This window comes from Corvus moneduloides, chromosome 14 (genome assembly GCF_009650955.1).
Source record: "Corvus moneduloides isolate bCorMon1 chromosome 14, bCorMon1.pri, whole genome shotgun sequence".
Lineage (NCBI taxonomy): Eukaryota > Metazoa > Chordata > Aves > Passeriformes > Corvidae > Corvus > Corvus moneduloides.
Window position 1 is genome coordinate 9,854,512 of NC_045489.1, and position 25,969 is coordinate 9,880,480.

Sequence of the window (25,969 nt, forward strand, 5' to 3'; positions counted from 1 at the left end):
CCCCGCTGTGACTGACAAGCACACATTGACCGACACTTCTGGCCATCGGAAACCCCAGCGATTTGTTAATGTTTATTAACAGCTACACGGTCTCCTGGGGGAAGAGCCTGGCTTCCCCATGTAGGGCGTTGGCTGGCAGTGATGGGTTCTCAAGTATGAGGCAGGATGCAGTGAGGGTGCTGCAAAGGGCACCAGATGCCAGAGGACTCGAGGTAGGATCCTGTTGCGTTGAGCTCATCTCCTTTAGGACAGCAAGTTATTTTTTGATCCACTCCTGAACAGCAAGGTTCGGCAGGGTAGGGAGGGAAGGCAGTGTTGTTCCCCACAGTCTTGGCATAGCTGCTGTTTTAGGGGGTGCTATAGGGCTGGCGAGCTGCGCTGGGGAGGGGGCTATTGTCTGTGAGTCTCTGAGAGCCAGGATGACATGGGGCCAGTGCTGCTGTGCTAACACTCACATTTTTCTGTGTTTCCCACCCAAGAATGGACACCAGCACCAGGGGCATGGAGAACCAACTCAGGAGCCCCAACCAGAAGGTGGTGAGTGTTTTGGGGGGCTGCTAGCCTCATTCCACAAGGTGAGGTGGGAGCTGCTGCAAAGACCTGCTTTGTGGCTGATAAATTTATAACTACTTTGCTTTAGGAAATGCTGCTTTGTCCTTTAGGCAAAGCACTTTGTACAGGGAGGGGGGAAAGGGCAGTGGCAGGTCTGGCCAGTGGTGCTGGGTGGTGAGGGGGACTAAAAGGGACAGGAACACCTGGGCAGGGTGACCCTCTGTATACCTGGATTTCAGCAGGAGGAATCCAACATTGAGAGCTGACCTGGTCTGATGTGAGAATGGGGGAAAGCTCCTGGCCTCCCCCAGGACACCCACAAGTCAGCACAGAATGATTTTGCCAGAGATGAATCCCAGATTTGCTTCCCAAGCTGTCACAGCAGGCAGCGACTCAGGGCTGTCCAGTGATCCAACACATCCTTACATGGCTCTGTCTTCTCCCTGCCCCACTGCACTCCTGCCCCAGCTCATGCTGCTCCTTCTGCCCCTAGTCCAGGTGCAAGGGACTGTTCCAAGATCATCTCTGTCCTGGGCTGCAAAGATAAACCACCTGTGCTTCATTCCAGACCTGACCTAGCTCCCTAGCTGAGATACATCTGCCAGGGACCTGGTAGTGGGATCATCCCATCCTGCCCAGCTGCCCCACAGAGACCCATGGGGTGAGCTTGGGGCTCCCCCAGCCTCCCCAGGCTGCCATGGAGCTCTCGTGGCCTTTCCCAGTCAGCAGGACAGGACCCTTCACCAAGTGAAGGGTCACAGAGCATAGAGCCAGGAGAGCTGGAAACTTCCCTCCTTGCAAAAGCCTCCTTCAGGGCAGAGCTGTGGAGTTCCCAGGGTGAGAGCCCGTGGTGGGGGAGGCTGTCCCCATGTCCCCCCACAGCTCTAAGCATTGGCAGCAGCTTCTGAGTGTGGGCTCTTACTGCCTGCAGTAGAAGCTTGTATGAAATCCAAGGGGCTTTCCCCAATGCAGCACTAAGCATCATTGTGGATCTGGGCAGTGCCCCCTACTCGGGCAGCCTGAGGAAATGTTTCCAGAACAGCTGCAGCTGGCTCTTTTATTTAATGGGGAGAGGGGGAAGAACACCTCCTCTTCCCCCTTTTTGTCGGTCACTTGCTCCCTCGTGAGCGTCCTGGCAGTGTAGATCCCCCACACCTCCCCTCCCATGTCCCTGCTGGTGACTCGTGCTGGGGCTGCAGTTTCCCCGCTCCAAAATCCGCTGCTTTCATCAGCCCTGTACCCTGTGTGCCCTGTACCCTGTGTACCCTGTACCTCAGACCGTGCAGGAGCTGGCTCAGGAAGGGCTCCAGCCTGGGGTGTGGGACCTGCGCCAAACACTGCCTTGGCTGTACAGGCAGCTGTGGGCATTTTCTGGCAGCAGGGCTCTGAGGCAGGAGTGCTCCCAGAAGAGCCCCACCGGGGATCTTCAGAGCCCATCAGGGCAGTCAGTGGGATGGGGATGGCTTACAATCCCCACGGGTCTGCCTAGGCTCCCCGAGGGACACGTTCAGGCTTCGGAATCAGTGTTCTCCCCCCCCATTCTCACTGTTTTGCAGTGAGACACTTGCGTGTCTGAGCAGAGTTTAATTTCTCGGCCCCAGTTCAAAGGAGTTTCCAAGCAAGGCTTTCGCCAAGCTGTCGGCCACGGCCCCGCTCGCCCGGGGCAACCTACGGGTTGCAAATATCTTGTCTGTGGGTCCTGGCTCCAACAGGTGCCCGCGGCTGGCAGGTTTCCACCACCCTCAGCGGAGACATGCAGGGACGATCCTGCAGTGCAGCTGCTGTGGATCCACACCTGGAGCAGGCACAGCAGCCTCGGGCGAGCGTGGCTCTGACCCAGCTCGGAGCGGCTGAGCCCTGCAGCAGCGTTTGCATTAAAATGCGGGGAGGTGATGAATCCATCCGGATCACAGCATCGCCTTTCTCCCCGGTGGTGCCTGGCCCAGCCCTGCCCCGAGCTGAAAGCAAGGTCAGCACCTTCTCCTACCAGCCTGTTTTTGGAGACCTGCCCGGATTCAAGGGGAATTAAGGGCGGCCCCCGTGTCTCAAGTGACTCTTGCCTAGGCACAGGTACAGATAGATTTGTGTTCCTGAGTTCTGGACAAACAAGTTTTCACCCCTTGGGCAAAATACAAACTCGTGCAACCTGGGGAGATGCTTTTCCCTGGAACTCAGTGTAATTAAAAAAAGTAACAACACAGGGATTTCTTCAAAGACTAAACACTTGCTCACACGCCAAGAAAAACAAGCTGGTTGATCTCTTAAATACTGCTGCCTTCTATCATCTGTGGCAGCACAGAGAATGTGCACTTGGGCTCAGAGATGTTGCAGAAGCGTGGGAACAGTCACAGCCTTCCCAGATCACAGGTTTTCTTTGGTCATGTTCACCCAGGTGGAAAAAGATGAGTTTCTGTAAATGCCAGCACAAGGAGACAAGTACCCAGTGTGACAGCAGTGACGTGCATGTCATGGAAAAATGGATGCTGGGTTCTAAGCAATCTTAAGTTAGAACAGCCAAAACTGCCTCTCTTTAACTCAAGAGTGATGATGGGAAAATGGAAATTTGAAACATTTCCAGATATTAAGTGCTTTTGCATTTATTTTTGGCCAATGAGAAGTTCAGCTTGCCTGTGGGGGTTGTGTTCTGTAACTCTTCCAGGAAAATAAGCATGAGGAGAAGGTCCAGGATCCTGACAGAGAGAAGGACCAGCCTAAGGCAGACATGGGAAGCAAAACCTGGGCAGACCTGGCTGGGGAGATGAAGATATTCCTGTGGAACCCAGAGGAGAGAACATGCCTGGGGAGAACAGCCAAGAGCTGGGGTAGGTCCTTGCTCAAGCTCCACTTTAGGGGATTGTTGCCTTTTCTGCTTCACAACATACTCACTTGCCTGTGAACGTCCTTGATAGCTTGGACTGACCACCCCTGCCTATTTTTTTAGTGTTGTGTTTCTAACCAGAGCAATAACTAGTGAGGAGGACAAGCAGAAAACCATGTAAAAGTTATGCTTGGTCTGGATGTTAATGTTGACTGAGAATGTGAAAGCAAAGATTCAGGCTGCCCAGATCATGTCTCGCAAAGAAGTTTAGAGCCTGAGCAAGCATGGGAGCTGCAGGTCAGTCTGCTGCAGTTGTGCACCCTTGCTGCCACCAGCAATCCTGCTCCTGCCTGTGTAAGTCAGGGGCTCCTGGGACAGTGGCTTTGGGGTCATCAGGTTGGTGGGGGAAGAGTGCCCAGGCTGCGGGGCAGGCGTTTAGTGGAGGATGCACCCCATGGGGCACAGCAGCCCTCCCTGCCTGGATGAGCTCTGGCTCTAGAAAGGGAAAGGAAGGCCTGGTTGTCACTGTCACCCTACAGCTTCCCAGGCAGTGACCAGGTGCCCACAGCAGAACCCACAGTGCTGTCAGAGCTGGTGGACTGGGATGTGCCACCTTTGGCAGTTCTGAGTGCCCTGTCTTCTTTATCCACATCCATGTGGCCTTCAAAATTTATTGCTGAGTCTGGAGGCCCCAGGTGGTTGAGAGCAGCCTGTGGGGTGAGCACTGCTGCAGGCTTGGTCCAAAATCAAGGTGCCACTGCACACATGGTGCCAGCCACCTTTGCAGCTCTGTTCTGCCAGCACACAGCCCCCTTGGCAGAGTGAAAATCCCAGCCTGATCCAGAGCTGCCTGCACATCCATCAGTGTAAGGCTGTGAAATACTAGGGGCTGCTGCTCGGTGTTTGCAGCCCTTGGCTGGCACTGGCAATGTGCCACAAGCCCCACAGCCCTCCCATGCCCCTGCCAAGAGCTCTGCATCTCCTGCAAAAGCCTGTGGTTACAGCTGGGAGAAACAAAGGAAGCTGCCCACCAGCACGAGAGGAGTCTGAAAACCTGTAAGCATGAGTCTGGGACAGACCTTGACATTCATGTTTGCTCTCTTGTGCCCTTTGCTGACCACAGAGGCAGACCAGTTTTTCTGCTTCTTTGCTGGATGGGAAGGCATAGACCGAAGTGTGGGAGCAGTAAGGTGACAGTCCTTAGTGATGTGGGTTTGGTTTTCTGGAGGCTCTTCCGGGTCCTGAGAAGATCCTTGTGAGAGGATTTGCTCAGTCTGGTGTGGATGTGACCCCAGCAGGCTACTGCTGGCAGTGCTAGCAGCACTGGGGCGGGTGCAGCATCCTCCTGTTCCCTGGGATCACCGTGCTCTGCTATATGACCCCCCTGCCCATGAACCTACGTGCCCGTGATGCACACACATGTGCTCACATGTCTCTACAGGGGGGCAGGAGAAGCTACTATGAAAATCAAAATTTATTTTAAAGTGAGAGCATTGGGAGATGAGTGGAGCTGAACTTTCCCACTCTCATCTCATGGGTGAGGAGGAGGGAATTTGCCCAGCCTAGGGCTGCTCCCCTGTGCTGGCTCTAAAGGTGTCCCCTGGGATGGGGGCCTCAGGGGACTTGCACTCACAAAATGTAGGGAGACAACTGGCCACAGGGTCATCACGGGAGGCCCCAGCTCCTGGGAAAGGCTGCACCCCCCTCTCTGCTGGTGACAACACTCCCTGCTGCACTGCAGGAAACATAAAAATGGAGCAGTAGCAGGAAGATGTCCCAACAAGCATCAACTTGATGCTCCAGCAGCAGCTCCAGCTCTGCTAGGCTGGGGCAAAGGCACCATCCAGCATCACTCTGGCAGGGCTGGACATTGTCCCTTCTGTGCCACCAACAGTAGTGGTGGTCCCATCTGCCCTGGCTTAGCCCTCAGTAGGACACAGTCCCACAGTGGTTCCCAGCATGGTGGCCCTGGCAGAAGCACGGCAGGAGTGCACATCTGTGTTCCCAGGGCTCCCTCCAAGCTGCCGGGACGTTTCTCCTGGGAAATATTTGGGTTAGGACTTCACTTTGCTTTCTGAGCTGCTGCATTTTATTCATAGGCTGTGGCCTCTTGAGACATCCTCAGCCATCAGCCTGGTCCAGAGGAAAAACAAACCCATTCCCTGAATGTCTGGGCTATGGAACAGACAGTGGTGCTGCAGCCCTGAGTGATGCTGCTTGCTCAGTCCCAGCCCCAGGGGACAAGAATTAGGGCAGGAGCATCACCCCACAGCCCCATCAGAAGTTTGGCTGAAGACACCGGGTACCTTTGCATGTTACCATGCCAGGAGGGAGTGGGAAGGGCAAGAGGGAATGTTGGGTCCATCTGTCAGAGAGAGCTGAGGCAGGTGGACACACAGACCTGGTCCTGACACAGCTCTGGGAAGGGCCATGCAGCAAAAGGGACACAGAACCAAACAGCAGCTACCCTGGCCTCGGAGCAGCTGACAGTCCTGCACCCAGAAACACCAGGGTCTGTGTGCAGGGCGGGGGGTGCAAGCTCCCACCTCCACCATGGACTCGGAGCTGCAGAGGACGCCGTGCTGAGCACGTCTGTGCATCCCTGTGGGACACATCCCACGGGATGTGCTCTGGTTGCCTTAACAGTGACATGCCTGTCTCCTTTGCAGGCTTGATCTTACTGTTTTACTTCATTTTCTACACGTGCCTGGCGGGAATGTTTGCCTTTTGCCTGTACGTGATGCTACTCACGCTGAGCCCCTACACGCCCAGGTTCCGGGACCGTGTGTCTCCGCCAGGTATGTACCCCAGCCAGCCTGGCCTTGGGCACCTCTGCCCATCAGTGTCCTACCAAAATGGCATGTCTAGGACCTCAGGCAAAGCCCTGCTGGAGCTGTGCACTCCTACAGTCACTCAGCCCTCCCTAACACAGGGTGTTCTCATCTCGGGGCACTGGCAGAGCTGCAGGTTCTCTGCAGAGGATCAGATGTCTTAAAAAGCCCCATGGGAAGCATTCACCCTGATGATACTAATTGTTATTCTAATTGCACTGTTTACTGTTATCATTATTCTCAAGGTAAAATCCAAGTTTAGGCATTTCGTAGGTGATGCTGATGCATTTCAGCTGCTGGTCCTTTATACTTCATGCCTTCAAAATAAAATGCAAATCAAGAGTAGCTTTTATGCATTACTATTTGGGGGAGTTCTGGCAAGGGAATGTTCAGAAAATCCTTTCCCTATGTCAGATGCAGCATTTTCCCCATGTTTTTGTGTTGGTGGGGAACACAAGGGCCCCTTGCCCTGCTCCCTGTCTGGAACTGGCCACACAGCTGGGAACACAGGGGACCTGCAGCCACTCTATGCAACCCCAAGCCCATCACTAACCCACATCACTGAGACTCTCCATATCTCCAGTGTTTCCTGGGATGTTTTGATGTGTATGGTGTTCTCCAGGGGTGAAATGAAGGTGAGGGATCAGTAGGTTGAGGAGAGAGTTGATTTGTGAGCTGGTGCTGCCTCTCTCATGCCTATGCCTGGCCCCAAGTCCAGTTGCGGTGCACCAGCCCCTGCAACACACAGCCCAAGCCCATGGCTGGTCCACCTACATTTGCTTTATCAGGGTCTGTCTCCTTCTTCAGGAGTGATGATCAGACCGCACTTGAATGGGTTCACCATTGCCTTCAATGTCTCCCAGCCCAACACGTGGCAGCCCTACGTGGACAACATGCACCACTTCCTAGCAGGTGAGCTCTTTGTCACCCTGGGAATCATGGTGAAGTTGTTTTTATCCATGGATACATGCATGCGGTGCAGGGGTCTCCTCCTGGGCATCTCACAAGCCACATCTGGAAAGGGAGGCTCACAAGGTCATGGGAGCTTCTGTGGGAGGGAGCTTTGCCTTTCCAGATATGACTTCCTAACGTGGCTGTCCTCTGAGAATTTGGATCTGTGCAGGTCTTGGGGGATTTTAACATGTCTCTTGGTCCCCACCAGCTTATGATGACAAAGTTCAGGAGGAGAAGAATATTGAGTGTGTCCCGGGACAGTACTTCATCCAAGGGGGAAATGACAGTGAGGAGAAGAAGGCCTGCCAGTTCAAGCGCTCGCTGCTGCAGAACTGCTCTGGCATTGAGGACCCAACATTTGGCTACTCTAAAGGCCAGCCCTGCATCTTGCTGAAGATGAACCGGGTACAGAGAAAACTGCTTGTTTTAATTCCTTCCTTTAGGGCATCCCAGTGTGATGAAGACCACACAGGGACTGAAACTCCTTCACTTCACAGGCCCAGGGAAAAAGGGAACTAGAATCCCCAAACCTGCTGGCCATATCTATTAGAAAACATAAAAAAGAAACACTATAAAACTTGCTCCATTTGATTTGCTGAGGCATTAGTACTCAGAGGGTCTTCTGCCAGGCCCTTCTTCATGAGGAACTGAGCTTTAGGGGAACACCCCAGATCCCAGCTGCTTTACAATGGGAGTTTTCTTAGAATTTAATTTATTTGAAGTCTAATAGCATGGTGGTTCAGTGCTCACTGCTGGGAAAATAAGCATGGAGGGGATGTGAACTGTGTGGGGAAGAGACTCTGGTCACTCCAGGAGTCTGGACTCTGTGTATTCTCTGTTCTGCCCCTGCTCTCAGGCAGCAAACTGGCACTCAGCCATGGGCAGGTTGCACTGTGTGGGGTGGCAGACCCTGCTGCAGGGACACACAGTTCCTGTCTTGAGCAATGTGACTGGCACCCAGAAAGGTTTAAGCCCTGGAGAAGGGAGGCAGCACGTGCTTGGCACTTAGTTTCATGCAAGCATGGATGTTTTTTGCTTTTGCAGATCATAGGCTACCGCCCTGGTGCTGGGGTCCCCGTGAGTGTGGACTGCAAAGTGCAGGTACTGCTTTCCTCTGTGCTCGGCAGCGTGGTGGGTACAAGGCCAAATGTCTCCTCCTGATGGACCTCACAGCTGGCACAATTTGTCCTCATTTTAGCCCCAAACACTCACAGGACCCAGCACTGCCCATGTGTCTGGGCACAACTGGAGGCCAGACTGCTGAGAGGGACAGAGGTCACCCGTCTCCTGCTACCCATGGTGCTCCTGCAGCCTCACGGGCACCACCCTGGGGCAGCCTGTGGAGCTGGGTGCCAGGTCCCAGCTAGAGCCTGGAGCTCAGTGGAAGATGTAGGAACAGCTCATATCCATCTCCAGTAGCTCCACAGCACCCTCAGGCCTTGGGGGCACCCTGAAAGCCAACAGCAATGGGGTGAAGGAAGGGCTCCCACTGCTCAGGCAGCTGCTGGATCACACCCTTAGAGAGCAAAGGCACAGTAGGGAATCAACAGGCAGCAAACTGTAATCCTGCCCATGCCTCCATAGCTCCACTTTTCTCTAGCTGGAAGCAGGGCAGTGACTGGTTCACTGCAAACACAGCACAGCTGAGCTCAGCCGGGGGCTGGCAAGGGACATTTGCTCTGAGACAAGCTCTGAAGGGAGCTATATTTTGTGTCCATGTCCTATGTGTGTGTGCGCATGTGCCTCTGGTTTTTTTCTGATCACAGAAAGGCAACGAGAGTCACCTCAGGTCAGTGGACTTCTACCCTGGGAATGGGACGTTTGACCTCATGTATTATCCCTACTACGGCAAGTTCACCCATGTAAGTAAGGGTCTGGAATCTCTGTTATGCCTCCTTGAGAATGAGAGGGCAGGAGCTGCTGCACAGGGTCCAGATGTGCTTTCGGGCTATTTTGGGCAGATGTGGGCAGGGACAGAGGCCACGGACACTGGGATTACTGTGCTCTGTTTCTGTGTCTGACAAACTGTGTGTGTGTGTGTGAGTGTGTAACTGTGTGTGTAAGAGTGTGTGTAACTCCGTGTGTGTGTGTGTGTGTGTGTGTGTGTGGCTTTTAGGACAGCAAAAAGCATTTGAGAGTCCCATTGTCTGGTGTTGTCGTGGACAATGACCCCAAGAGGCAATGTGTAGTGATCCCATCTTGCTAAGGCACAGACACAGAAAGGCTCAGCTGCAGAAAGGCTCAGCTGCAGCATCCTGAGGGACCCTGATGGACATCAGGCAGACACTCTCAGATGCCTGGAACCATGAACCATTTACGAATTATTTTACTGAACATAAAAGCCCTGCATTCTTTTCTGCTCCCTCAACAATTACACTTAAATCCCCCTCCTTTCCAGGTCAACTACACCTCCCCACTGGTGGCTATGCACTTTATAGATGTGCAGAAGAATTACTTGGTCCCCATTCAGTGCAGTCTGAATGGGGAAGGAATTATCAACGACCTGAACAGTGACCGCTTCCTGGGCCGAATCATCTTCACACTCAGCATTGGGAAGTAGCTCCTGCCAACAGCGGGCACTTAGGTTAAGTCAATCAGAGGCTTTTTCCTTTTTAAAGCATCAAGCCAGCATTTTTTTATGCTAGGAAAAACAGGCACATGGAGATTATTGTTAATTTATTTTTGTTCATAGTTAGGAAACCAATGAGATACAATGGCGTGTGGGTCCACATTATTAATCTTCTGATGTAAACATTATTAGTAAAAATTAAAAAGTTTTCCCCTGGGGAGAGACCCTGCAGAAGATTTCATTTTTGATTGAAACCTCTGGTATCCAAATGCTATTTTCATAAGGTCTTTTATGAGTGATCCCTGTGGAATGCATCTTTCCTGGCTTTAAATTTTAATTTTTAGCATAGTTTTATGTGCATTTCTCAGGCAAAAGCTAAAAAGGAGGTAGTTTATTAGCACTATTCTTGTTAAAATAATAAACAGCAAAAATTCTGGATTATGTGTGCATTAACAGAGTTGAAAAGTGAAAATGGCAGCTCTCAAAATGCTTTCTAGGATCTCCAGCCCCAGAAGCACCTTTACTGCAGTAGCTTGTTCAGCACACCCAAGATGTTGAGCAAGGGCCACATAGAAAATCATTTGCCCTTGAACCTTTCCAGCTGCTCCTTTCTAAAGTGGGAAGATTATTGCATTTCTCTCTCCCTCCTCCTCACTCCAGTACTTTTCTCTGCCCCAGGAATCCTCACCCAGTCTCTTGGACAGGGATGAGTGAGAGGAGCTCTTCTCGCCTGTCACGGTTCACAGGTGGCTCCTGATCAGGCACAGAAGCGCTCAAAGTTCCAAAGAGGTCACAGCTATAATGCTGCAGGAAAATGCAGGGAAATGCTCAGTCCTTTTATGGTTAAGGGGTCAATGTTGGTGTGAGTGAAGGCATCAGTTTATCACCCCCAAAGGTGAAACACACCCATCCTAGTCTGAGCAGAGTGTGCTGTCCTGAGCAGCCCGAGCCTCCCTCGGATGTGACAGAGACCAGCTGCATTCTGCTTGTTGGGGCTATGAGAACACAGCAGGACAGGACACCTCGGGATAATGTATTACTTGGAAAGCACACTTACTAAAATTACTGACTGAACAGGGGCATTATGGTATGTTTGTCCTACATCCATAGTCCAGGTACTTTATCTGCTGTCATTTCCTGGTCTATACCAGTCTCTAAGAAGTGATTTTTTGTATACTGGTGTTAAGGGATGCAGGTTTTGCTGCAAGTTAGGGACTGAATTTCCAAGCAGCATGTAACAATATCCTGCAATTCTGGGCACTTGATAAACTTCCCCAGGCCAAAGAGTTCAGGAGCCCAGTGCAGTAAGACTCACTCTTCACCAAGTATCACAACCAACCATCTGGCAGAAACTATTTATTAAGAACTGTTAAATACCTGAAACAGAGGTAGTTTAGGAAGTAATTCTGCTCAGTTGCCATTATTCAGATGGCACTGATAGAACCAGGGCAACATATTCATTCTGCCTGCACAATTTATCTGCAAGTGCATCTTCTGACCAACACAAACTGGCTTCTGCCAAGGAGGATGCTGCTGGGGGAGTGGCTCTTCTATTGACATCGGAAGTAAGTTAAACCCACAAGCATTTCTCTGTCTGCCAATTGCTTTAGCTCTTTTAAAGCATTTATATTTGTGGGGTCTTGAAAGGAAACCAAACTCGTGTTTCATGCCATCAAATTAACAGCCTTCACATTAGCAACAAGATAAAACTTTATTTAATATCTATTCCCTATCTGTCTGTTGGAAGGATTCTGTTGGAAGAGGAGGTCCTTTAGCAGATACTGGACCCATGCTTTGACCAAATCAACACAAAAATCAACTGATTTGGATGTATATGCGTGAATAGCTTAGAACCAAAAGCTTCTGTTTCCCCACAAACATCCAGATCCAAGCACATTGACAAACACTTTAGAAAAGCTCTCAGAAACGGCATTAATGTCTACTTACAGTGAAACAAAGCTTTATAAACACAATAATTAACTTTATTTTCCATACATATATTTTGTTTTCAGCATATTTGTACAGTTACTTCAAGATCTGGAAAATTGTACACACCACTCTTCATGCTGCAACAACCTTAAAGTGCTGGATCAATTTTTGACTTCTGTTGAAGCTCAAAATAGTACTTTCTATGTATTTACAATATACATATATGTGTATGTGTTTGCATCTAGGAAATGACCACATTTTACTAAGATAGCCTAGCAAAAGTGATATTAAATACTTGTCTGCAATCTCAGCATGAAAACATAGCTGTGATCCACCTGCTGGCAGCAGAGAAGCACCACACTGATAAGGGGGTGTACTCATAAAATGCCACCTGAAATAATTCCATTTAACACTGGCAGGGAAATCAAGTATTGCGAGAGCAAAGGTACAATACAAGAGACCAAGACATCCAAACCTGAAGCACACAGTCCAACTCAGCAGCATTTAACTACATTCCTAAAAAAAAAGACAACTTGGTCCAAGAGCCCATTTGTACTGTGGAATCACTTTTGTCAGAATCACGTAGAGTGTATCTTTGGTCACTGTGAGGACAAGAAGAATTGAATGTACAGGTATTTCTCAAACATCAAAACTAACGCTTTGGAAAACTCCCTTCCCTGAATACACAGCTATTGTGAGTTGCTTAAACATCAGTGTTGACTGTTACCTTTGTGTATGTGAATTACTGAAGGGGCTTTTCCCACAACATGGATACAGGGTCAATGCACAAAGAGATTAAATATTGAAGCAGCTTTAGTAAACACTTGCTGTAGAGGACAGAACTTTGTGTGCCCTCAGGAAGCTCTCTGCAGACCTGACAGCTCTTGAGCTGGAAATCAGGGTTTATTGGCTGCAAAAGGCTTTTGCCAAAGATGGACCAAAAAGGTTTCAAGAGCCAGAGGCTTCTTTCACTCCATCAACAGGAACCTGATGGGAATGAAGCAGAACACAACCACAAATTCCTAACTTCGATTTTGGTACAGTTTAGATATGGAATACAGAATTGCAAAGGTATGGCATTAATAATAAAGGCATCTTCAAACAGGGAAGATGCTCTCATTCCTTTGGAAGTCACTTTCTTCAGTATACATATATTAATTTCTGCTTTATGATCAGCATTCTTCATGCTAGAAATTGTGTGCTCTTACACTGAGACAGCAATAATGAGGAAGTTAAAAGCAGATTAATTCTATCAAACCCAAAAGGTTTTACATTTCCACTTGCATTCAGAGATCACAGCTTTTCAGTGATCCCGTTAACCTATGAAAGCTGTCCAAAGGAACTGCAGGAATTGCTGAGCAATCCGTGTTCTCAGTCAGTCTGAGTGCTCTCAAAATACTTTCAAGCCTCACATAGACCAACGCTGTGTAGCTTCTTTTATGTTCAGAATCAAAGCTGAGAGAAACTGCAGCCAGTGAAATTCCAGCCTCCCACCCTCATTTCACAATTGAGCTCAGAACAAAAGGAAAAATGCAGTTCAACGAAATAGCATAGGAGACATTTCCTTCAGCAGACTGTTGCCTTTTCTGAGTAGCCAAAGTTCTCCAGACCTGAGCCTTATCTTGGCAAATTAGACACCATGCTAGTGCAAAGCTACTCAACTTATATTAGCAGTCAGCTTCTCCATGTGATATTAAACAAATTAATTAATCAGATGTTCTTCTCACATTATGTCAGGGTATTAGTGAGATCAGGTACTACTTTACATTCAGAAGCAGGAAATTCAGGCTGATTCACAAGAACAGCCATATGCCAAGTTGCCAATAAAAGTCTGTTGAGAGCTGGGTATTCATTTTCCCACTGCATGTACAGTCCTTTTGACACAGCACTCACACTTTTAATTATAGTTTTAGCTTTAGCATTAACCAAGACAAGCTGTAGGCATCTAGAAATCTTCTTGTATAAAAAGATTAAATGACAGAAAGCTTTGTAGATGTCTTCTTTACTAAAAATAATCACATTTCCCACAGGGACACACATCAATGGTCCTCAGAACACCTACTTTCTCTAAAGTCATACAGTAGCTTCTGCAACTCATCTTCAGACTCATGGCATGTTATTCTGTCATGAAGTGAATTTAATTTTTTAAAATAAACCATGAATTAATTTTTCTTTTTTTTTTTTAAAGGAGCAGATCAGGGAGACTGGGAAAGGGAAAAGAACAGGGAAGGTGGGCAAGAGAGATGGAATTAAGAGATTATACAGACTGATAGCCAGTACGACTTTTTCTTCTTCCAATGATGTAAGATATAAAGACAAGAATGATAAGGAATCCAAGTGCCACACCCACTGCGATGGGAATAAGAAAGTTCAGGTCAGAATCAGCAATGCATTCTTCAGCTGCAGAAAGAAGGAAAAAAAAAGCAAGGGAGAATAAATTAGTAAGGGAAATCAAGCATTAGAAACCAAAGCAAGCAAGGAGCAAATTTTTGAGAAATTACATTGTATTAGATACAATAATATATGTAAAGTAAAATCAGTATTGAGTAAAGAATTGATGGAAGGATTGATTTCTTTGAACACATTTACTACACACATCCTTTATATTGGTAATATACTTATGATTTGTACATTTATTTGTACATTTAATTTCAGCTTCCTCTAGCAAGCAGAAGATAGATTAGAGAGATGTGAGGACAAACTGGCAGTCTGAGTGTGCATTAGCTGATCACACCTCAGAGTTAGCAGCAAAGCAACAAAAACCCCATACTGATGTATTACTGCCTCACCCAGGGGTCTTCCCAACCCTCGAGTTGCCACCACTCCTCTGGGCTCTAGACATGAATACATAAGGGACAATCCAAGTAACAAAGCAGAAACTTACTACGAGCTACAAGAGACAGCCAAGATAAACGTGCTGCAGTCACTGCATGGCCTGGAAAACACTGAAAAGACTCTCTTGGGGTGGGTAAATTTATTTTCCATACAAAAGGGGAAAGAGAACTACATAGACCTCACTGAAATCCACATCAGAGGGAAAAATAGAAGAGATAGCTATAATGCTACAGTGGTTTTTAATATACAGGTTGTAAAACACGTGGGGAGCTCCTTGCTGGCGAAAGCACTCATTGGTGATTTGCAACCCATGCTGGGAACTGGTTTCAAAATCGGGGGCAGGGCTTGGCATCACAACCTGTTTGTAAGGAAAGCAGAGCTCCACCTGCCTGTGCCAGGAGAGGTTTGGTAAGGCAGGAGGCCGTGCCTGGGCTCTCCAGCACTGGAACAGTGCCTGACTTACATGTGTTTCATAAAGCAGCACTCCTCATAAAACTATTTTGAGTTTTTAATTAGGACAGAGCATGACACACAGAGTCGATGCTTCCTCAAAAGCTGGCTGCTGTTTTTCATCGAATCAGCATTACTTATGGGAAATGTATTGTCTTGCTTTAGCATATCACAGTCCAGCATACACTTGCCATAGCCCCCTTCCTGAAATACTATACAGAGCCTTTGACTAAGGGCAAGAACAACACGTGGAGGCTCAACAGCTGAAAATACTGAACTCAGATTATCTGAAGGCACCTACTGCGAAGTAGAGCAACACCTGGAAGGGAAAAAAACCCCCAAAACACCAAGAGGAAAAGAATTATGCACCTTATACAGCTATTTCAAAATATTCTGAGAAAATATTTAAACATCTTAAAGAGAGACATGCATTTGATGTTTAGTCATCTTTGTTCACTAAATACCAACATAGACAATTTGCTAGATGCTGGGTAATGGGTCACTAAGCACTAACACTAAACATGAATGGATTTGCTAAGGATGAAGGGTGCCCAGCAGGCAGTGACAGAAATTCCCTCTCTTCTTCAAAGGAAGGAGATGGCTGCAGTACACATCACACTATGGCACTGTTACAGGGAATTCCCAGGGTGAAAAAGGGGTTAAGGTTTCATACCAGGAACATTCCATCATTGCTGGCACACATCTATCCAGGTATGGCTACTGTACAGTGGTTAGAAGCTTCCGAGAGATGTCTTCAAGTGCAGAGTTGGTAACTACAGCCCAACACACAGACTCTGCATTCGGGCCAGCAGGAACAGCTTTTTCAACTGACGTGGCTGAATGTGTCTCCATTGAAAATAGTCAGAAATTTTGGCCCAAAACTTTTTTAGCCCCAGTATAAAAGCTGCCTTCCCTTTTAATTTCAATCATTAAATTCAACCAATAGCCCCAAAGTTTGTGTTTTATTAACAATGAATAGAGAACACTGTAGTAAATTAAAAAAAATTAAAAACCAGCCAAACAAAAAACCAAAACAAGGAACAAATGAACAAACAAAATGCCCCTTCCAAAACCCAAATCCCATCATTCACTGGCTAGAAATGCTTCTTTTGAGGACTACAGCATGACATCTTTAACCTAAAATATCAGAAATCTTGATATTTTATAATACAATAGTTAGTAAACTGTGTATAAGGCACTAAACCAATCACAATCTATAATAGGTTATACACATTAATATTCCACATCCACAGGTGTTAAATACATCCACATGTTAAATGCTGTTTCCACAGACCAGAACAAAACCAGCTGTGTAACAGAATCTCAGATATAGGCTGATTAGAGTTCACCTTACTCATTGAGTTTATTTTCTTCAAAAAAAGACAATACAAGACACCTGTTTTCAAATCAGTTAAAAAATGTGAACAAGTTTCCTTAAGAAATAGAACAATCTTTATTTTTTAGAGCACAGGTTGAACAGATTGACAGTTCCCTATGGAGCAATACATACAGGAAAACTAGTGGTTTTATAACAACAGAAGTCAGGTGAAACTGATGTTTTTTGAACCAGTTACCTGCACATCAGTGTAGGAGTACTTAAAACTCAGAGCCAATATACTTACAGGTTTTTGCAATGGTATTTCTAGTGTTGATTTTAGAAAGCAGTTTGCATGAGTCTTCTATATTGTTACTTGGAAACTGTGCACCGTTCAAAAATTTGCAAGGTCAGAAGAATAGTGTGATGATTACTCTTTAACAGAAATGCATGTTTAACTGGTGCCACTGAACATCACTCACAAAAAAAAAAAAAGCTAAAAAAAAATCTGTATGAACTTCTGCATTTGAGGATATATTAATATGAACAATCCATTTTTAAAATTAAAATGGTAAGTCTTGAAGCTTGTTTCATGATTAAACTTATAGCAGTTCCCCACTTTCATTAAAATGCATTTCAGTAACTGATGCAAAATTCAAGCTGTAGACTACAAGCTATAGTAAGCATTATCCACCCACACGTGCTTCCTTCACTAGTGTCAAGAGTAAACTGTCTTTAAAAAAAAAAAAACCAAACCCAAACCATTATTGAAAGAAGTGTATTTTATGATTTGTATACAAACATGCCACAGACATCTCTATAACCCTAGAGAACACTAATAAAACACTAGAGCAGCTTTGATGCAGGCTAAACTCATTCTAAAGGGGGAAACAATGTTATGTTCATTAAATAACCAGTTTAGGCAGCTCATGTTATGACATATGCAAAAAAGCCACACTTATCTAAAAGACTTCTTTTTTTCCATGCAGTAAGAATATGTATTACAGCACAAGGAGCCCAGAGAAAAGTTGTGCATCAAGGGTTAGTCTCTACAGAGCTGCAGTTTAAGAACAGTCCAGTTGCACTGCACTTTTTTAACCTAGTTATTCTTTCCATACAGCAAGGAAAAACAGGTGTTGTGGGTCTATCTCAGACTTGTTTGGCTTTTGCATTCTTAACATTAATAAATGCTACACTGCAAACAATCCAACACAAAGTACATTAAACATTCAGAGTGCCAATGGCGGGCAATTATAATGTGAATTTTGACTGGCAGAGAACTATTCAAGATGAAGATTTAAAAACAGCTCAAGCTGCAACAACAGATACTGGCTCATTAAAAGAAAGCATCTTTAAACAATGGTCATTCAAAGCAACAAGACAGACCAGTTCTGTGCAGAGTATGGTATGAAGTTAAGTGCACTTTAAAGTTCTGGAATATTTAGAAAGGTTATTCCCTTTAAACAGATGCCAGCAAAAAAAGCTTGCATTAATTTAGCAGAAGTCTGCCTTAGGTATTTTAGATGATTGCCAAGGTATAATAAAGAATAAAGAATTCAGTGCCTAACAGGTTTTTTTTGAAACCATCTGGAAATGGCACTGAAGTCTTCCCATATATTCACCATTTGGCAAGTTACTTTTGTTTGTACAGTCATGGTATAGGAATGATTCCTGAAATTACACCAAGGCAGGAGTAAATTACTCAAATCCTAACAAAGGCAAGTAAGTTACTGCTGCCACTTCAAGAGATCACAATCACCAGCCTGAAGTTCAATCCTATGGAAAACGAAGCTGCTATTGGGCATTAGACAATCCTTGTTAAATACTATACAAGTCAACAGAGTGACTAATGCTCCAGTTTAACCCACAATTACAACAACAACTAAGAAACGCAGAGGAGAGAAGCAAGTACAAATTCTGTGTTGTTCTGGGAGATGCCCAATGCACATCAGTTCAGAATGTGTTTCTGTTTCAGGCTACTATTTGTAAAAGGCAGAAATATCCCAAACGCTTTAGGATTTTTTGCAAGATAAAATCCTTATTCTAGCAATTCATCCAGTATTTGACATCTTCGAAACAGCTATGAAACCCACATCGTCTTCTTAGGGCAGGAAAACAAAAGTGTAGTTCTGCTTCATCTGAGATAAACATTCTCCCTTTGTTTCTCAACTCCAGTTAGCTGTGGCTAGTAATTACTCCTAAGTTTTGGGTCTTTTTTGGACTTCAGAACTTGCACTTGCTTTTTTTAGAGTGAAATCAGAACAGGAATCACACTTAGATTTACAAAGTTTGATATCCAGCATAGCTTTTTCTTCTGCCAATTATGTAAGCAACCACTATAATGGCAATCAAGACAGCAAGTGCAGCACCAACTACAATTGGGATTAGAATGCTGTCATCATCCAGCGAACACTCCTGGGCTGTAGATGAGAAAAAGGTTGCAATAAGGAATAAATAAAGACAGAATACTTGCCAAGTGTGGTATAAAAATCTGTTTTCCTTAATATGAAGGTGTTAAAAAAAATCAAGTATTATTCAAACTAAGAGAGAAAGAACTGCAGAGGTCTCATCGATACATTTAGCATATTTAAGCACTTTAATCATGTGGTGTGTTTGATAACCTATAGCAAGCTAAGGGTGTTCGCGTTTGCCTTTGCACAAGATCTGCACTAGGCAAGGGAACAGCCATTCTTCTACATTCAAGAACCAGGCTTATCTGTTTCATACTAAAAGGCAAGTCTGGTTGGTGCCTTCACTCATTAAGGAAAAAACTGACCTAGATTTGGTGTCAAGAATCTAAGCAGAATGAAGACATGTTACACAGATAAAATAACTATAATTAAAAGAAAGCTAGCTGCAACTTTAACTACAGAGTGAAATGGGTCCCTAAATCTTTTGAGCCTGTTTACCCTACACACATCTGGAGATTTATCTTACTTCTGTCTAAAAGCAGAACTCTTCAATCTATGCATCTACACATCAGTCTAGTCCACTAAGACTGTGCTGCAAGTATTATCATTAAGCACAACGACCAGTTTGCACTAAATATTAAGAGGTAATTTAAAACATTTCAGTTTTCTCCAGACAAGATCAAGATAATGCAGCAAACAAACATTTTAGAATCTCTTTTTAGTTCTGGATATTCAAGACTGCCTCTGAAGGAAGCTCTGACAGCTCATTCTTTCTCAACACTCCTATTCCTCAGGCTGACAGGTAAAAAGAAACAAAACACCTAACAGTATTCCCAAAGTTCACTTCTGCAAAAGTTCTGTCCAATTTTCTTACATATCTGAGCTACAAAAAGCTGTATGTCAAGATGTTGTCAGGTAACTTCTAACCTATTCTGCATGGCAATACTTAAGTCCCCCTTCAGCGTCTCTAGTTCATTCAAGTTTTGTGAAGGAGAACCACACACTTAGTAGACATTTTTTAAGTGAGAACAAATCTTTGCTTGAACTTGAATGTCAGTCTCAGAGCTTCTCTTCATTCCATGTATATATAAACATATTTTTAAAAATTGGAACAAGAGCTTCTGAGATAAAGTGCTTGTACCTAATGCTGGTGCTTTTTAGCAAGTAAGAATTTTGTAAGCATTAAAAACAAAAACATAACTCTTACCTGTAGCAAACTTATTTGCCTCCACAAGGAATGGCTGAATCCATAGATTAAAAGTATGTACTTGAACATCTTCATTAATCTGAAGAGTTTGCTCTTTTCGGCACATGTAAGAGCTACCAAGGAAAGCATCCCACTTGCTGAAATTGCTGTTATCTGCACTTGAAATGACTAAACAAAGAGGGGGAAAGAAGAAAGGGAATTTGCATGTTCACTTAAAATGCAAGACAGTTCCTAATACAGTAAGACTGAGAAGCTGAATCTAGAGGGGCCAACACTTCAACACTGACTAGTCTGAAAAACAAAGGAGTACAAAGTGGGATTGATCTGCTTAACCAGAAATCAGAGACTGAAGTTATTAGAGTACTTTGCAATAACCTCTCTTGCATACGTACATGACATCAGGCTTTCCTTGTACCTCCACTCATCTCAGTGTTGCAGAGCTGCAAGTGTTTTAGCTTTAGTGCTCTTTAATTGCTGTAGCTATGACAAGCAATTAAAAAAAAGAAAACATATGTTTGTTGGGAAAAAAGTATGCTTTAGTTTCTGATGGACTGGTCTCTTTTCCCAGTAAGAGTTAAGTACAAGTGTTTGATTGAAGATGCTGCTGTATCTTCCAACCAAGACAACAGCTAGTTTAGGAAAAAAGCTTCAAAGTTGGTACAATCGTATTTCACACCTCAAAAAATTACATTATTGAAAATAGTTATAAAGAAGCCCTCTTAATTTACAGAGACTCCATCAGCAGAAGTTTCAGGAATCGTGGAGTAGTCCCACACTGCTGTTTAAAGTAACTCTTACAGCCATTTCTGCTCATTATTTTTGTTCATACCAACTTCTAGACATACAGTAGGAGCTACCAGTAAGCATGAACAACACTGAAAAAAAAGTCAGATGTATTTGACGCAGACATTGAGTAAAATATTACACTTGTTTAAGGCAGATACTGTTTCTTACCAGAACCATTCAGACGGCTAAGCAGCGTAACATTCACCTCTCTCAGATAAAACTTTTGTACACTTGCACTTGTATTTTTCTGTTCAAGAAACAAGAACTGAGTGTCAGTGCGCAATTCTGCATTTGTAACTTTAAGGACACATGCTTTACAAAAGCCAACACATTTACCAGTCTTACATTTTCTATAACTTTAACCCAGTTCTCCATTAGTCTTGAGGCACTCAGCTGGCCAGTTCCACCTCCCATATGGGAACAACCTACCACCAGCAAGCAACAGGAGGATTTTACTATGAGTGATCACCATGCAATGCTGTTAAATAAAGACTTAGTTTAAAATAAAAGAAGTTACTTACAACAGCAAATGTGAAACCAATCAGTGTGCTATTTCCATCATTCAGTTTCAGAGTAGCTGTTGTGTTACCACAGGCACCATCTGCGACAGTTGTCTTTGGATTGATGTTGATCAGGAGAGGCTGAAATACAGACAAAGCACATCAAAGACATTCCGCTGCCTTTGGAATACATTGTCTCAGTCAGGAACAGTCTTGGGTTAGAGAGCTTGTCATAAACATGACAGCAGGAAGAGCTGAGCTTGGCTGCTATGGAACCAAGGCTGTTTGAGTTATATTTACATACTGGCAATATTGAAGCAAACAAATTGCTTGAGAAGTCTTACTCTTCCCTAACACAACAGGCTACCCTCTGAGGGGAAAGACAGTATCTGCAGGGAACAACAGCCGTAACAGCTAAGAAAGTTCCAGACTTTTAATCATGTTAGAAGTATTCCCCATAACAAATTCTGTTGAATCCACGTAAGATTTTTTTGAAGACAGGTATTATGCGACAAAACTATTCTGATGTCAGAGAGGTGCTACATACGGTACTTAGAGGCAGTTCCGGACAGCTAGCAGTGTACAAAGCAAATACCCTGCATTCAGATTTCACACCAAATAACTACAGCAACTTTTGCTCTTCAAAAGAAAAAAGAAGCACCTTGTCTTGGGAAACATTCAGTTGCAGCCCCACAGTAGCCAGGAAACAAGTTTTATTTCCACTTTTAAGAGAATAGTTTCCTGTGTCTGGATTCTCCACGGGTTTGGGAGCAGTTGTTGGAGCAGGAGCCAAAGTAGTGGTAAATGCAGTAGTTACGTTGGCAATAGTAGGTGGAACAGTAGGTGCAGAAGTAGGTGTATCAGCAGGACATCTAGACTCTGAAAAGACAATTTAATCACCGTTTCATTGCTAAAAGTTTATTGAAGTCTTATTAATCAGAGGTCAGTTCAATACAGATACCAATTCCTTTGCTGAAATATAGGCTCACTAGGAGTCTGCTAATCACCAAGACAGAAGTACCAAACTTGGCACTGTGGCACAGTATTCCAAACAAAGTACAGCTTCCATTATTCTCAGAAATTGTGTAATGCTCACATTTAAATCCACACTCAGTACAACTTGCCTCTGACACACAGAGGCAAAACACACAAAGATAATTAAGTTGTTACAGAAGTGTGACATGTATTTGCTGTAGACCAAGCAAGTGACCCTATTATGCTGTATGCAGCAGGATGATGCACTCATCTCTTTTCTGAGCTATGAGATGAGACAACAGGCTATGGACTATTCAAATGCCAACAGCAGAGGCCACCACTGGAAGTGGAAGGCAGTCAGCTAAAACCTGTCAAACTCAAATGATCTACTCAGCAACAGTAGTTCTGAAGTGCTTATTCTTAATACCCCAATTACTGGAATACACACTTGAGTAGACTCCCACCTTGGCACACAAACAATCAACATTACAGCACACTACTAAATCTGTTCTCCTAATCTTTTTTTTCCAGGAACAAGGGAAGAAGTACTAGAGGATATTTACGTGAATATTATTAAACACAACACATCTTAGAATTGGTGGATTTTTTATTATGGGACTTTGCTCCCTGCACCAAGGTGCAATACAAAAAAGCTCTTTCACAAACAGAAATGCTCACCTTTTTTACTGACTGTGCCATTCTGAACAAAAGCCTGCATAGTAACATTCCAGAAAATCTGCGTTATATTTTCTGCTTCAATAAAGTAGGAATTATGACACACAAAGACAGTGTTCAGTTGAACTGGATGCAAAGGATCCTTCACAAGAACAGTAACTGGTCCTACAAATAAGCACACGTTTTAATGCCTTATGAAGCACAAGAACTTAGAGGTAGTGTTATGTTTTATATAATTCCCTAAGACAAAGACATAATTAACAATCCTAAGCTCTCTTGAATGTTTTCCCTATGTGTCCTAACCGAAAGTGCTAGGTAATGCAGGATTAACCAAACTTGCAGAACTAGACAAGCTATTAGAAAGGTGAACCCTTTTACTTAAGTTTTTAAGGAGAAAACAATTCTATTATTAGTAGGCATTAGTACACAGACAGCCTAACACTGTATTGCTTGGCAAGGTAGTGCGCCAAGCAGCGCACACTAAAATTAATCTTCCATGTGCCTGCTGTCTACCAGCACTGATCAAAGCTGTTTATCCTTCCCGTTCTCTTCCACTTACAAGAATTACACATCCAGTGAAGCCATTTGGCCTGCACTGTTACCCAGCCAGCAGGTACAAGGAACAGCAGTTGGCAGCACGTGGTACAGAACTCTCTACATTCATTACTAACTCCTATATTCCTCCTAACTTCGAAAAAACCAAGCGGGGTCAGGTACATGAGGTCTGACACTTCTGGCTGAGACTGCTTTGCAAGTCAGATTCTGCACTGAATGTTACCTTTTCTTTTAGCATCAGGAAATACAGCTGTGTCATTGGTGTTGTAGGTCAGTGTGATGAAGTCTCCCTGGTAAGTTTCATTGTTTTTTGTGATGTTAATGCTCCAAGAATGACCTTCTCCAAACTGCACTGCCACAAGTGCAGCTTGTGTGTCATTGCCACAGACGCTTCCATTGTGTGTCACACTTGATGACAAATTCAGGGTTGTGGTTTTCTAGAAGAAAAGGGTAATTTTAAATGCATTCACATGCAGTTCTTCCCCATAACATTATAGACTTGCTGGAGTCAGCTGAAACCTTGCACAAGATAAGTTGAGATTATTTTAGGTTATTCTAGAAAATTATGATAAAGGCTCCCTGGCACATGCCTGAGAAAGGAGCCATATCAGATTCAAGTACAAAAGTACAGCTCTAACTTGGCTGTAAATCTTGATCATGTTGAGCTGCAATTACATTTACTGCTTGGGCTAAAAACATACCTACACTGATACTGGTTAGACTTGGTGAGTTTTGTGTATGGCATTTAAGTAAGAGCAACAGGGTACTTTCAGTCATTTGTATGACTGGGAACTTATTCTTTATTTTATAAGGACTATATATGAATATTCTTCTCAACTGATTTAGTAAAAAAAAGTAAGAAATCAAACACCCTAGGTAAAAGAGCTTAAACTTTTATCCAAGTCAAAATCCAGTTGTCAGCAAGAGTTACCCCCAAATACGTACATAATCACCATTGTTTGATTCATATGTTATCAAGAACCTCATCATCCAATCTGCATACAGGCAAGTAGCATTAGAGGCATCCTTTATATCTACTTCCACTGCATAGGACTGGAAAAAACCTGTAAGATATGATTATTAGCTATTAAGATATTGTTTTCCCTTCATTTTCTAGAACAACTTAAGAGGACAGCTCATCACAAAGCAGTAAATTATGTCAGGACCATATTCAATTTACCAGACACAGAAAGAATAGCTAGATTTCTAAAAAGTATCAAAAATAGGAAGCATGCCATGAAATTATCAGAGCTGGCAAAGATTGAGGGAATGTTTTATAGTCTGTTTACCTGACATAGACTAATAACCTCAAAGCGTTGACTGCCCAACACTGGACACTTTTAAGAATTGGCTGGAAAGGGTGCTGGGCCATCTTGTCTAGACTGTGCTTTTGCCAAGAAAGGCTGGACCAGCTGATCTTTAAGGTCCCTTCCAACCTGGAATTCTGACTCTTTGAAATAAGCATCAGCTTTCTGGTGACACACTGTGTAAACCAAAGGGCATGAACAGAGCACTTGAACAATGTGCTGCTTGTAGACCATGGGTCCATGATTTTATGTGTTGTATCAGTGATTACGACTTAAGCTGACCCCTAAGAGATGGGATCGGCGTGCCTTCATTGTTTCCACGATTCCAAGCTCGAAAGACACTGGTGTTAAATTCCCTTTGCGTATTAAGAAAACTTTTCCCAGCTGTTGTACTCTTAAGGCGGTGAATCCCGGCACAGCCGTTGCCGTGCCCGCGGCCCCACGCCGAGGAGCGCTGACAGAACGGCCTGGCCGGGCCGCGCGGGTGGGCCCGCGGTCTCGACTGCCGGGCCACGGCCCTCGGCTGAAGCACCCCGAGGTTCCCGGCCTCCCCGGCACGGCGTTGCTCCGTCCCCCGGGCCCGCGCGTCGCGGGCCCGCGGCCCCGCCGCTGTCCCCTCCCCTCCCGTGGGTGGCAGCGCGGGGTGGCGGCAGCAGCGGCGCCTCCGCCCCGGGGCCGTCCCCTGAAGACGCCGCGGGGCCGAGGCCGCCCCGGGACCCCCCCGGGACCCGCGGTGCCCGCGCGCCGCGTCACGTGCGGGACGGGGCGAGGTGGGGAGAGCGGCACGAGCCCGCGGGGACATCCGACACCCACTCCCATCCCCCGGGCCCCGGCGCTGCCCCGCTCACCGGAGACGCCGAGCAGCAGCAGCGGCAGGAGGAAGCGGCGGCAGGAGGAAGCGGCGGAGCGGCTTGGGCCCATGGCGGTGGTGCTGCTGCCGCTGCCGGCGGTGGGGACACCGGAGGACGGCGAGCGGGCGCGACAAAAACCTCGCCAGCGGTCATGTGAGGGGCAGGGCGGGGCCGCCCGCGCGCCGCCAATCGCCGCTCAGCGCCGCCGCTCGATTCCATGGATCGCGGACGGGCCGCTCGTCGCGCGCCGCCTCGGGCGGGCGGGTTTGGTCTGCTCTCGTCCCAGTCCCCGTCCGGCGGCAGCACCGGCCGCGGCGATAGCTGCGGCCGCCGAACCGGGGCTGTGCCGCGGTGGCCTCTGCAGGTGCAGCCTAGCGGCGGCTTGTTCTGGCCCTCGGCAGTGTTAGCGGTTTGCACCGGGGCTGCTCTAGTCTGGGAAGGTATAGCTT

The 25,969-nt window shown here is 45.7% G+C and overlaps 2 protein-coding genes across 4 annotated transcripts in view; one reads left to right on the forward strand and one right to left on the reverse strand.

Annotated features, from left to right (window-relative positions):
- ATP1B4 (ATPase Na+/K+ transporting family member beta 4) overlaps window positions 1-10,165 on the forward strand; it is a 12,704-nt gene extending 2,539 nt beyond the window's left edge. The window contains exons 1-9 of one of the 3 annotated variants that reach the window (XM_032124297.1): window positions 110-212; window positions 480-537; window positions 3,212-3,374; window positions 6,040-6,168; window positions 7,009-7,113; window positions 7,364-7,560; window positions 8,200-8,256; window positions 8,922-9,017; window positions 9,554-10,165. In XM_032124297.1, coding sequence (XP_031980188.1) covers window positions 196-212; window positions 480-537; window positions 3,212-3,374; window positions 6,040-6,168; window positions 7,009-7,113; window positions 7,364-7,560; window positions 8,200-8,256; window positions 8,922-9,017; window positions 9,554-9,715 — 984 coding nt within the window. In that variant the 5' untranslated portion in view covers window positions 110-195 and the 3' untranslated portion in view covers window positions 9,716-10,165. Of the gene's footprint in view, window positions 1-109; window positions 213-268; window positions 287-479; window positions 538-3,211; window positions 3,375-6,039; window positions 6,169-7,008; window positions 7,114-7,363; window positions 7,561-8,199; window positions 8,257-8,921; window positions 9,018-9,553 lie in introns of those variants that run through there. The other 2 variants (XM_032124300.1, XM_032124299.1) reach the window with 2 other exon arrangements.
- A 1,497-nt stretch (window positions 10,166-11,662) lies between these two features.
- On the reverse strand, window positions 11,663-25,754 carry LAMP2 (lysosomal associated membrane protein 2). The gene is given in 10 exon segments (XM_032124294.1): window positions 11,663-14,053; window positions 19,872-20,039; window positions 20,826-20,904; window positions 21,179-21,298; window positions 21,819-22,036; window positions 22,811-22,972; window positions 23,586-23,799; window positions 24,308-24,426; window positions 25,518-25,628; window positions 25,631-25,754. Coding segments are annotated over 10 exon segments (1,443 nt in total). The 5' UTR covers window positions 25,740-25,754; the 3' UTR covers window positions 11,663-13,910.
- Window positions 25,755-25,969: the final 215 nt, after the last annotated feature.